General features: G+C 47.7%; 1 protein-coding gene across 2 annotated transcripts in view; it reads right to left on the minus strand.

The window, feature by feature from the left end:
* Nucleotides 1-242: 242 nt before the first annotated feature.
* Nucleotides 243-12348, minus strand: part of fam49bb (family with sequence similarity 49 member Bb) — a 40647-nt gene continuing 28541 nt past the window's right edge. For both annotated transcript variants that reach the window (XM_084457627.1, XM_084457628.1), the window contains 7 exons: nucleotides 10844-10983; nucleotides 8068-8145; nucleotides 4488-4604; nucleotides 4252-4331; nucleotides 3775-3901; nucleotides 3532-3602; nucleotides 243-931 (listed from right to left, as the gene is read on the minus strand). In XM_084457627.1, the coding sequence (XP_084313753.1) occupies nucleotides 868-931; nucleotides 3532-3602; nucleotides 3775-3901; nucleotides 4252-4331; nucleotides 4488-4604; nucleotides 8068-8145; nucleotides 10844-10983 (677 nt within the window). In that variant the 3' untranslated portion in view covers nucleotides 243-867. The remainder of the gene's footprint in view (nucleotides 932-3531; nucleotides 3603-3774; nucleotides 3902-4251; nucleotides 4332-4487; nucleotides 4605-8067; nucleotides 8146-10843; nucleotides 10984-12348) is intronic.

Genomic DNA, 12348 nt, shown 5'->3' on the forward strand with positions numbered 1-12348 from the left:
GCTGTGCTTATGAATGACTAGCCAGTTTATCTGTCAGGGCATACCACAATGTATCATACGGTCTTAAGTGGAGATATATCGCTGCTCTACTGTCATTCACTAGACATGATGAACTCCTTTATGTGAGAACGGGAAAGCAGAGAATCCGACGTAGAAGACAAGAGTTCTCTTTTTATTTTTTCCAGCCGCAACATACTGTCAATTACAGTACAGACTCCCAACGTGACTCCAATTTGCACACATCACAGTTTGAAATCGTCAAATGAAAAATACAACAACTATGGAAAAAGACATACACACAAATCAAAACCTATAAAAAATATAAAACAAATAGTACTCTTTTAATAATCTCAATTTGACAAGTACCATTTTAATAACAAAACATTTAAACACACAATTGAGCAAACAAATTTAATTGAACCATTAGTTCCGTTTTTAAATAGAGGAAAATACATTTTTATCATGCAGAAGATGTAATATTAAATAATGAATCAAACAAAAATAATATATATCTCTATATATCTCTCTTTTTTAAATTTTCAAGTCAAAAGCACTCCCATCCCTTACACAGGGAAAAACACATTTTTAAAAACACCCACAATGCTTTCATAGCTGCCATTTACTGTATGGCCTTTATCGAAAACATTACATCTCAGTGACATCTTTTTTGGCACAGAAAAGACATACAGAATGGCAGTAGCATTTTGCATTTAAAACAAAAAAAAGGGGGAAAAAGGGGCGGAGCCAGCTGCAGCACTTTTTCCATAAAAAAAAAAAGCTGAGACAAGCTGTGCACCAATGAGGCCCATGAGAGGATTGTCTCCAGGACTGGGGGAGTGAGGCGAGCAGTTCTAGCAGAGCCCCGTCCTACTGCAGCATGCTCTTGATGGTCTTGTTGGTCGATTCATCATTCAAATGCTTGGTTGTGTACCTGCAGCAGAGAGATACACGTGTCACTGCCAGGACGTGAGCGTGCTCAAGACAAGGCTCTCCCAGTGTGTGTGTGTGTGTGTGTGATGCTGGGTTCACAGATACAAGATGCTAGTTTTATTTTTAATTTCAAGACTTGTGGAGACATGTGGAAATCTTGACAACTCCAGACGCTCAATGTAGGCAACCACTAACCAATCAAATCCCACTCTAAAACTGCCTAACAACAACATGGTCTCTGCCGTTGAACAAGATCTGTGACACCTCAGAGAGAGGGCCAGGGGGCTCTGGAGGGGGCAGGGGTTGTCATAGTAGAGACGTCATGTGATTGTGGAGTGCCAGCAACCCTGGGGTCTTGACAGAGTGAAATGCAGATGTGGCATTGCCATGGAGTTGGCGCTGTCAAGAGTGAGCAGCTGGAGTTGGAGTTGTCAAGATGGTCTGCTCACTGTTCCCAAAGTCAAAAAGAAGACGGTGGGTGAGCGGGCTTTTTCTTTCCGCGCACCGACCCTCTGGAACTGTCTTCCAATTGACATTAGACAGGCTTGCTCAGTGGAAGTGTTTAAGGCTAAGCTAAAGACCCACCTATTTTCTGTTGTATATGTGTCTTAGAGTGTGTTGTGTTGTTTTATTGATATTGTGTTGTTATTGAGTGTTGTGTTGTTTTTTAATGTCAAGTGTTTACACTTGCCCTTTTAGCTGCTCTGTAAAGCACTTTGATTGAAAGCACTGTATAAATAAAATTATTATTAGCTGTGGGCGCATGCCACTTAGCAGAGGCAGAGGGCCTAATCTTCTGTAATCTAACATTCATTGGACTACAAATATTAAACACAGATTAAAGTTGAGATAAATCCTAAATAAATCCTCCTAACTTGCGTGAAAAAATACTTAATAGTAAGTTGTGTAGTTGCGAGAGGCAGAATCTCAAGTCCAATGTGGGAAAACTATTACTGTTCGCTAATACTCTGTCTGTAGGAATGCCTGATAATTAGAACATTCCAACACAATGCATCCCTCCACAACTGTTCTTCTTCTTCTAATTGTCACTGATGGAGTGACAGGAGTCTAAGGGGCGAATTCACTAAAGGATTGCGCAGCTTTTCCTGACGCAAAGCCTGTGCAAATAAGTCAAAAATTATGTTTGCTATTCACAAAGCCCTCGCAAAGGGTGAAATACGGTGTTAACTGCGTTGCGTTCGTCATTGCGTTGCTCTGCGCCGGTGTTATTAGCTCATATTTAAATTAGGTAATATGGGCGGAGAATGTTCCCCTTTCTATGCAAATGAACATTATTGCAAAACCCGCCCAATTCACAAACATCGGCGCAAATTGCCTCACGCAGTTAAAGTGAAATTAATACCGTTTTCAGAAACGTGGTGGTATTTAAGCGCAAGGGGTGTGTCGCGGCCAGCCTGTCCGCTGATCATGGCAGCAGTGATTGTTGCGAGGCGAAGGCATCGCAATGCCAGGCATGTTGTTCGTGAGAGAATATTTAGAAGAAGGTCACTTTTTGATTTAACACTAGAACCACCGCGGTAACTGTTTGGACACCAGAGCGCGCAGCTCTTCAGCCAACTGGAGGATGAAGTCGCGTCTGGGGAGGCTCAGTTGACTATGCGTCTCTCCACCCGTCCCCAGCGAGTCCAAGCTCCCCCAATGAATATAATAGCCTACATAGCACGAAACTGTGCGTATAATAGTCTATACGCGAAACTGCGCATTCCCTATAGCTATTCATTGAACGGCTGGGGGCCGATATAGGTATAAATAAATAAATAAAATCATAGCCTACACAATATTTGTTTTATTTGAATGGTCTTGAAAATATTTTGCTTTTGTATCATAGGTGACGGCAGGTATCATCTTCAGCCATGGATGATGACTCCCGTGCGTAATCCTTCCAACGTTGGAGAGGCGGCGTACAACTGGGCTCACATCAGGACGCGCGGTGTGATTGAGTGCACATTTGGAATCCTGAAAAGCCGTTTAGATGCCTAGATCGTACCGGTGGGGCAATGTTATACACTCCCCCAAAAGTATGCCAGATCATCGTGCTGCAACTTGCATAACATAAAATGACAATTTTTCCTTTGTTCGTCTTTTTAAATCATTCCACCTCCGTTTGCAGTCTTCCGCGTTTACACACACAAATGGCACTGACTGATTGGGAAATTAAACCCCAAATATGATTTTTTGCTGCAGTCGTGATATTTTTTGCCGAAAGCTGTGAGACATGTTTTTGAACCTCGTCCGTGAGGCCTTCAAGTTCGCTGTCTGAAAATCGTATCTTTCTTTTTCTGTCTGCCATCGTCCAATGATATGCATACGAGTTGTATGCGCTGTATGCGCAGTATTTATAGTCATTTCCTATATCAGCAGCAAATTGCACTCAGCCGCAAACACCGAATGGGCGTGTTTGCGCTGGGATATTATTAGCGCAATGTCTTTAGTGAATAGGTTTTTAAAACGGAGCACATAGCGGGCGCAACTGACGCGCAATATTATGGTGCAATTAGCGGGCGCAATTTGCTTTAGTGAATTCGCCCCTAATGGTTTAAAAAAAAAAAAAAAAGAAAAAAAAAAAAAAGCTCCTCTTACCTGAGAGCGTTTACAAGCCCTTCCACACTGTTGGGAGGCTGTTCTCGAAGGACCTTGATGCAGCCTTTCATCTGGGGAACACAGAACAGCGTGAGCCGGAACCAGAGCCGGACATCGGTTCAGTCTAAAGGGCTAAGCATTTTTGTGACAGAATGCTGCGCGCCAACAGCCAATCAAGGATAGAACACAGGCAGCGTGCTTTGGGCTTTACAGGGCGCGGCTCGCTAGGGAGGTACCACTCACGTCTATTTTGGAGGATTTGGCGAAGGCGCCGACCGGATGGACGTAGTCGTAGAGGATGATGACTCCCACCATGACCCTCAGACAGAAGGACACCGTGTCCTCGCTGGTGAAACGGCTACGATACTCCCTGACGGCGCAGACAGACGGATTAGCCTTTATTAGTGACTCAACTAAGGACAGTTTCTTATTTAGAATGACAGTGTGCAAAACTGTCTTGTACAAAAAAAACTTAAAATTCATCGAACATAATAAAGCCACATGTGGCATGAGTGCAAAGAAACTGTTTGTACAGGATAAGACAAGATGCAAATGTGAGATTATCATCTGTGCACATACAGAATGTGAGATTATCATCTGTGCACATACAGAATGTGAGATTATCATCTGTGCACAATGCACATACAGAATGTGAGATTATCATCTGTGCACGTACAGAATGCCGTTGGTGAAGTTTAAAAATTGTGGGGGGTGACTTACGGTGTTTCCAACATCACTTTACACACACTGGCCATCGTGCTTAAACAGTCCGTCGTATTTTCGATGGGCAGGTTTTTATTCTGCGGAAAAACACACAGTGAGAATTCATATTTTTCTATCCATCCATCCACCCACCCGTCTATGAATCAGTGCATCCCGTCTCAGTGTCACTGCCAAACCCAACTAGAATGTTCAGTCAGAAGGCCGCGAGTCGCCTCAACAATGACCTTTCTCACCTCTGAAACGAACCTCGTAGTGCCGTCACTTAACGTTTTCAGCATGGGTGTGGCATCGGCGTAGAAAAGAGATATCCGATTCGCCAGCTCGTTGTTGACTTCATTCTCTCCCTCTGCCTGAAATCCAGGAGGAGGTGTCTTTATTGTGAAGGCAGTGAACACACAAGGACGGGGTGGATTCTAGGACATTCTGTATATTTACATTCAACATTCACAGAAAGGATGTTTCTGCCTTCCTTTTATAGAGGGTGAAACCTATGAATAACCACGCTTGGAATGTCAAGAGTTGTTACACAGTAAAACCAGGTTACATATGAACTGAATTAAAGTCCTCTACATGAGAACAGATGCATCTTGTATCTTGTCTAAAACATCTCAGTCTGGCAGGAGAGAGAGAGAGAGAGAGAGAGAGAGAGAGTGAGAGAGAGAGAGAAAGAGAGAGAAAGAGAGAGAGAGAGAGAGAGAGAGAGAGAGAGAGAGAGAAAGAGAAAGAGAGAGAGAGAGAGAGAGAGAGACAGAGAGAGAGAGAGAGAAAGAAAGAAAGAAAGTCCTATGATAGTGACAGGTCCTAATAGCTAGCAGTCTGGCTCCATTTGCTTAATGGCTTATTCACATGCAGGGAATAAAACTCCTGGCCAGACAGATCAAAAGCGTATACTTTCAAAACATGGGGGAATTTTGGTTCATTTGATTCACTAAAGGCCTATTCAAAAATGTAACATTCCATGTCCTTGAAGCCATTGAAGCAGGTAGGCCCGGCTCTTTGAAGTCTCTCTATGTGTGTACTATAGAGATAGTGGACTGAATGCACCTCCAATCCCCCATTGTCATCATGAAGAATATAGCAAATGCTCAAATGCTAATCGGGAGGAATATGCAAACACCCCAAAACGGGCGAGTCATCTCCATTCTTCTGTATCCCAAAATGTCCTTTTAGTGGTTCAATATACCAGGAGCTTTGTACACATTAAGGAATGTAACAAATGGACCCATGTCAGTTCCAAATATAATACAATCAGGAGCTGGATATTGGCAAGGATGTCATAATACGATACGTACAGTATTGGGTCACGAGAAGATATGTATCACGATACATTGCGATACAATATGATACAATATATATTGCGATAATCTACATAATTTACTGAACATGTTAAAATACAGCTGAAAATAGAACTCCATCCCCCCGCTCCTTGGAGGTGAGGTGAAAATGTCTAAGGACATTTTAAATCCATTCAAAACATAATGAATAATGTACCTATGACTGAATTCTATCAAGACAATTAATTTTCCATATCTATTCCCTGTCTTGTTCCGTATATCTTCCTTGTGCAAATGTAGTTTTTCTACTGTATCGATACTGTACCGTGGAAAATCGATACAGGATCTCCGAAAAAAATATTGTGATGTATTGCTTTATCTATTTCATTGCACAGCCCTAATCCAATGCTAAGAAACGATGGGGTCATAAAAAATAACAGATGACTCACTGCAGGGCTTAGTAAACAGAATGGACTACTGTACCTCAGCCCAGGGGTCTGGGAGGGGGGGGGGGGCTCAATGAGGCAGATACAGTACTGTACAAAACTGTACATCTCTATAGCTCTGTCCCCTCCCCACCGGTCTGTCCCAAGGCGTGTTCTATGCTATCTGTGGACACCCTCACTGACCCCAGATCAGGTGCTACTTAGTCCCTGGGGGGGCCGCTGACATGCTGCTGATCTCAGACCCCGTTCTGCTGTGCTACGCTGCTACGCTCGGCTGCGCTCCCTCACACTCCCACTGGGGCTCCTACTTACTGGTGTGAGACGCTGCCTGACACACTCACACTCACACAGCGACTGACGGAATCATCTGGAAATATCCCTCCTTCCTTCCCCATTTCGATTTATTCAGGTATTTATCACTTATATCAACATAATTTTACAATGACAGATCTGCGGTACATACGGTAGCTTTCCTTGCAGATGTTTAATCCATAGAGCAAGTATATAAGGATTAGAGGTCAACCGATTATGGGTTTTAGGCCTACGTGCCGATGCCGATTTTGAGAGCAAGCAGGGTGGCCGATGGCCGATATATAAGGCCGATATTACTCCGCCATCCCCCTTCCCCCCCATCTGATAAAATACAATAAATGTTTTTTGTTTTGGCGTTACGGCACTCCCTGCTCCCTCGCCTCCACCCTTGTCTGCCCCTGTGCGCTGCTCGGTGCGTCTGCCCTCCACAGTGGCCTCTTCCCAGTACTAGCCTACACTCAAGTCTCCCCGGGCTCTGACGCTTCCGGGACTTCAGCATGCCAGGGAATTGACAGCAGCAGCGAGCAGGGCAGGTTCGTGTTTTACACCTGGCTCCCATCACTAATCTCCCTACCTGGCAGTCATCACTGATAACCCTCCCCACATCACTCAGTGTGATGGGTGAAAAAAAGGTTCTAGCTCCACTCCTGTCTGATGGTGTGTCTGATTATAATAATCTTGTTTAGTTGTTAGCTATAACTTCAGGGCTGTCAAGTTTGACCAAAAACTTGAGTGAGATTTATCCCCTTCCCCGATAATTTTATTGTTGTTGACGAGGGGGGTGGGGGGGCTTTTGCCCTGAATTCTGCACCTTTGGTCGTGAGGCGGGGTTCGTGCGATCCACCCGACCCCCCCCTGGCTACGGGCCTGTAGTATGTAGGGGGTCAGTCATTTCTCCGCGTTAGAATTGTTATGTGTGGCGTGTGAGCGTGAGAAGAGGCTGAAATGCGTGTCTCACGCTCAATGCATGAGACTTGGCAGCCCTGAACTTGCAGCATACGTTATGCAGGAAAAATACCTATTTACACTGATACTAGCTGCTAACATTAGCGCTATGCTAACGTTAGCGCTATGTTATCGTTAGCTAGCTTGCGCTGGCTAGCTAAAAGTGTCCACATAAATGTATTGAGCTTCAAAAGGTAGTTTTTAGGCTTACCATTTTCTCTCGGGTGTAATCTGTCCACACAGAGCCTTGGTCTGGGTAGTAGTGGGGAAATGGTCTGGGTAGTAGTGGGGTAGTGGTGGGGTAGTAGTGGGGGTAGTAGTGGGGAAATGGTCTGGGTAGAAGTGGGGTAGCGGTGGGATAGTAGTGGGGGTAGTAGTGGGGTAGTAGGGGTAGTAGTGGGTTAGTAGTAGGGGTAGTAGTGGGGGTAGTAGTGGGGAAATGGTCTGGGTAGAAGTGGGGTAGCGGTGGGATAGTAGTGGGGGTAGTAGTGGGGTAGTAGGGGTAGTAGTGGGTTAGTAGTAGGGGTAGTAGTGGGGTAGTAGTGGGGAAATGGTCTGGGTAGTAGTGGGGGTAGTGGTGGGGTAGTAGTGGGGAAATGGTCTGGGTAGTAGTGGGGTAGTGGTGGGGTAGTAGTGGGGGTAGTAGTGGGGTAGTAGGGGTAGTAGTGGGTTAGTAGTAGGGGTAGTAGTGGGGAAATGGTCTGGGTAGTAGTGGGGGTAGTGGTGGGGTAGTAGTGGGGAAATGGTCTGGGTAGTGGTGGGGGTAGTGGTGGGGTAGTAGTGGGGAAATGGTCTGGGTAGTGGTGGGGTAGTAGTGGGGTAGTGTAGGTGCTCACCTGTACATTGTTGATCCTCATGCGGCTCAGTGTTCTCCTGTAGTAGCTGAAGTCATTCTGAATGGCAGGATTTATCATCTGGAACGAACAAGAAAACACACATTTAAACTAGAAAAAACGCGTAGCGGCTAAATGCCTCCGCCCAACAATGCCAGTTGCAGTTAACCTAACTAACCCTGACTAACATGCTAACCTAACCCTAACGCTAATGCTAGCTAGCTAACGCTAATGCTAACTCTAATGCTAATGCTAGCTAGCTAAAGCTAGCATTAGTGTTAGAATTAGCGTTAGCTAGCTAGCATTATCATTAGGATTAGCGCTAGCTAGCTAGCGTTAGCGTTCAAAAGTGCCTTTTGTGATGTCACGGTGACCTTGACCTTTGACATTTGAATACCAAAATTGAATCCAATTAATCTAATTAATTCCAACTGGACATTTGGCCAAATATGTACAAATTCTGTCAAGCCGACCTTGAGATATTGTGTTCATCAGGCCAAAAACACATTTTGTGAGGTCACAGTGACCTTGAACTTTGACCTTTGACCCCCACGATCTAAGCAGTTCATCCTTGAGTGCCAGTGAACATTTGTACCAAAGGGGAAGAAATTCTGTCAATGCGTTCCCGAGATATTGCATTAACAAACATCGGACGGACGGACGGACGGACGGACGGACAACCCAACCCAACGGACGGACGGACAATGGACTACCCAAAACCATAATCGCCTGCCGGAGGCATTAAAAAGAGAATAGTGAATAGCTCAGGGTTTGGCGGGGAATGTCTACAGTACATGTACGTGTGTGTGTGTGTCTCATGTGTGTCTCGCCTGTTGGGTCTAACAGCGCACACAGCCTGCGGCAGGCCATTCAGCTCTGGATCACATGGACCATCGTCGTGACAGGATGTTTTTAGTAAGCGGGGCGTAATCATGGCTCGGGGCACGTCCGGCGCCCAGCGAAGCGCTGCTACCATTCCTCTCTGTTGGCTGAAGCGGAGCTCCGCCACCTGAATCTCCTCAGCCGTGGCCTCGCCGGCGGAAATGTTTCTCTGCACTCCGTTAACACCGTGACTGGGCGTTTGGCACTTGTGAGACTAACGGGGGGTTGTCCAGACGCGGTCACTGTATGCCCGTCCGGTGTGTGTGTGTGCGTGTGTGTGTGTGTGTGTGTGTGGGGGGGGGGGGGGTGACGACGCTGCTCATCTATAGCTGCTCTGAAGGAGAGCGACGCCGCCAGAGCGGGAGACAAACCAGGCGGGGGTTTTGTTCCGAGGTAGACGACACCTCCTGAACACAGACGCGCCTGACACCAGAGATCTAATGAGGGATCAGGACGCCGCTTGCCGCACTAAGAGGATCATCTGTCATCGCCCTCGGGGCCAAGCTGACCCCCTCGATAACCCACGGGCCAATCGACTAATCAGCTTCCAGCTCCCGCCAATGGGAGGAGACGGACGGCTCATTAGCCCCGCGTTAGCCACATTAGCAATTAGCCGGCGGTAGCATTAATCCCCCACCACAATAGACTGGTGTCCAGTCGGTGTCCACTTAGCGCCAGGCCAGACAGCCCATCTCTTGCCGGTGAGTGGCTTGGCTTGCGGTGTTGCCGGGGTACTAGCTCTAAGTAGGTCACAGCCCCCGGATCGGGCGGTGAAAGATTGATGAACGGGATTGGCATGCCACCTTGTACTCCCTAGCGTCACGCTTTTAAACCCCCCTCCCCCCACGAATTGGGGCGTGGCAACCTGAGGGATGCCAGGGTGCTGGTGGAGTGTGTGCATGTGTGTGTGTGTGCATGTGTGTCAGGTCAGGGCGGGTTTATGGTACAATTTCCCTGTCTGATCTAACGAGGCCCAGCGAGCCAGAGATGAGATTCCATTGTCTCCGACATCCATACATTAGGACCTGCCCGGCCACATTCGCTTAGATTACACCGGGGATTTATGGGAAGTGGAGGAGTTGCTGTCGGTGACCCAGACATACATGCAATCTGTGGAGCGCTCCCCTCGATCGACAATAAAACATTTCTGTGTGTGTGTGTGTGTGTGTGTGAGTGTAATCATGCCTCGTCCCTCGAGAGGAATCTCGCTGTCCACTCAGCCGGCCACCGCGGTAATACCACACCCAGCCTCTAAGGACAGGATCGAAGTCTCAGGCGCTAATGAAATACTGCTCATCTGCTCACTGGCCGGGATTTACGTGGCAGAGAGGAGCTAACTGGTGGGTATTAGCAGCTCATTAGGCCACTGAGAAACAGCCGCTCACGGGCGGGGGGGGGGAAGTACACCGTGTACTATGGGAGGAGATCCTGCCCACTGCTGCATGGAGCTGTGTGTGTGTGTGTGGTGGGGGGGGGGGGGGGCTGAGACTAACTGATAGAGGGGTGTGAGGAGGAGAATGCGTGTTAGGGAGGGGGACTTCTAGAGATGGCGAGAGACGAAGGACAGAGAGGGGGAGGGGAGAGTGGAGCCTAGGAGAGAGAGAGAGAGACAGAGACAGAGAGACAGAGAGAGAGAGAGAGAGAGAGAGAGAGAAGATGGAGAGGAAGGGGGAAAGAGAGAGAGACAGAGAGACAGAGAGAGAGAGACAGAGACAGAGACAGAGAGAGACAGAGAGACAGAGAGAGAGAGAGACAGAGAGAGAGAGACAGAGAGAGAGAGACAGAGAGAGAGAGACAGAGAGAGAGAGACAGAGAGAGAGACAGAGAGGAGAAGATAGAGAGAGACAGAGAGGAGAAGATGGAGAGAGAGAGAGGGGGCAGAAGGGGGAGTCTTTACCTTGAGCTCGTCGAAGCGCAGCGTGAAGTGCAGGATCTCGGCAAACTGCTTGGCCAGCGCCTGCTCCCTCTCCAGGTGCTGAGTCGGGTCGTCATACGTCTCGCTGGTCAGGGCTCCCAGGAGGCTGTGCAGCGCAGCCTCTGTTGGTGGGGGGGTTGGGCGGAGGGGGGACGGGGGGGACGCAGACAGAGGGTCATATGCAGGTTAGGATGGGATTAGGGGAGGTGTAATGACCGTTCGTAAGTAGGAACGCCTAATCAGGGCACAGGGGTCAAATTGAGATCCCACATCTGTTTCATGTTGTTGAAACCGGTTAGCAATGTTTCCTGCATCGTTCCTGCCAAATAAACTAAATAAATAGAATAACCAGGTTAGGGTCTGTTGTGTTGGTTAGGGTGAGATGGGTGTCGAGGATTAGGCATAGCAGCTGTAGGTAGCCTATATCTGCAAATGTCAGCCAACTGAACTGCCCTGATTAGCAAAGGCAAGAAGAGATATATAATGGGCTAGTGATGGCGGCGTCGCCCAGGGCAAGTAACGAAGTCTGTGTGTGTATGTGCGTGTGTGTGTGTGAGTGCAGGGGTCCCAGTAGCGGGAAGAGCCATTCCTTCTCCGGGGTGTGTGTGTGTGCGTGTGTGTGTGTGCGGAGGGGTGGGCGGGGGCGTTTGGACAGGCTTTCTAGCTCTGATGGAGATGAGACATGAGACTAATTATCTCATTGGCACAGGATTATTGTGTGGAGAGGGGTGTGGGGGGTGTGGGGGGTACAGTATCAGCGTGCTGGTCTTTGGTTCATCCAGGATTTCTCTTATTGAATTTGACAGTAGATCACTACTGTACTGAGACTGGGCCTGACGGGATGCACTTGGGCTAGTAGCATCGGCACACAGTTCAGCCAACAGAGAATGTGGGAGCAGTGTTAAGAGAAACAAAGGTCATACACACACACTCTGTGAAGAGGCCTTCAGACGTTCTTGGAGACGGGACACTGACCCTAGTCTGACCCAATGGATGTAGGTTTCAGGGATAAGTCCTGTCGTTCGCTTATTACCGCCCAATCAGCGGCACCGATTCATGTGGTCGGCCAATTCAGGCCGCGTGAGACAACAACAACAACAACTAGCAACCACTCCGCCGAAGACGATTGTGATTGGTTTAAAGAAGAAGTGTGTTTTTTTCCCCCTTATCCCCGAATGGTGATGAGTCCAGCCAGACCTTTCTCCAGCGCTGGCTAAACGGCGTGTGGAGATGGGTCCAGCGAAGACGACGGGGCTCAATAACGACGAAACCCCAACAGGACAAACCCCGCACGCTGACGCCAGATACTGACGCCGTCTTCAGCGCGGCTCACACCCGATGGTTATTCTGATTCCCATCTAGAATTCTTTACCACGCAGAAAGGGACGGCAGTAGGATGACCAGTCCAGACATAAGACAGAAAGATCCCCATCCGCCGAGGGCAGGGCGGCGTGGTGAACGGAGAGCGCTCGCAATTTCAGTAATGA

This window comes from Borostomias antarcticus, assembly GCF_949987555.1.
Source record: "Borostomias antarcticus genome assembly, chromosome: 2".
NCBI classification, from domain to species: Eukaryota; Metazoa; Chordata; class Actinopteri; order Stomiiformes; family Stomiidae; genus Borostomias; species Borostomias antarcticus.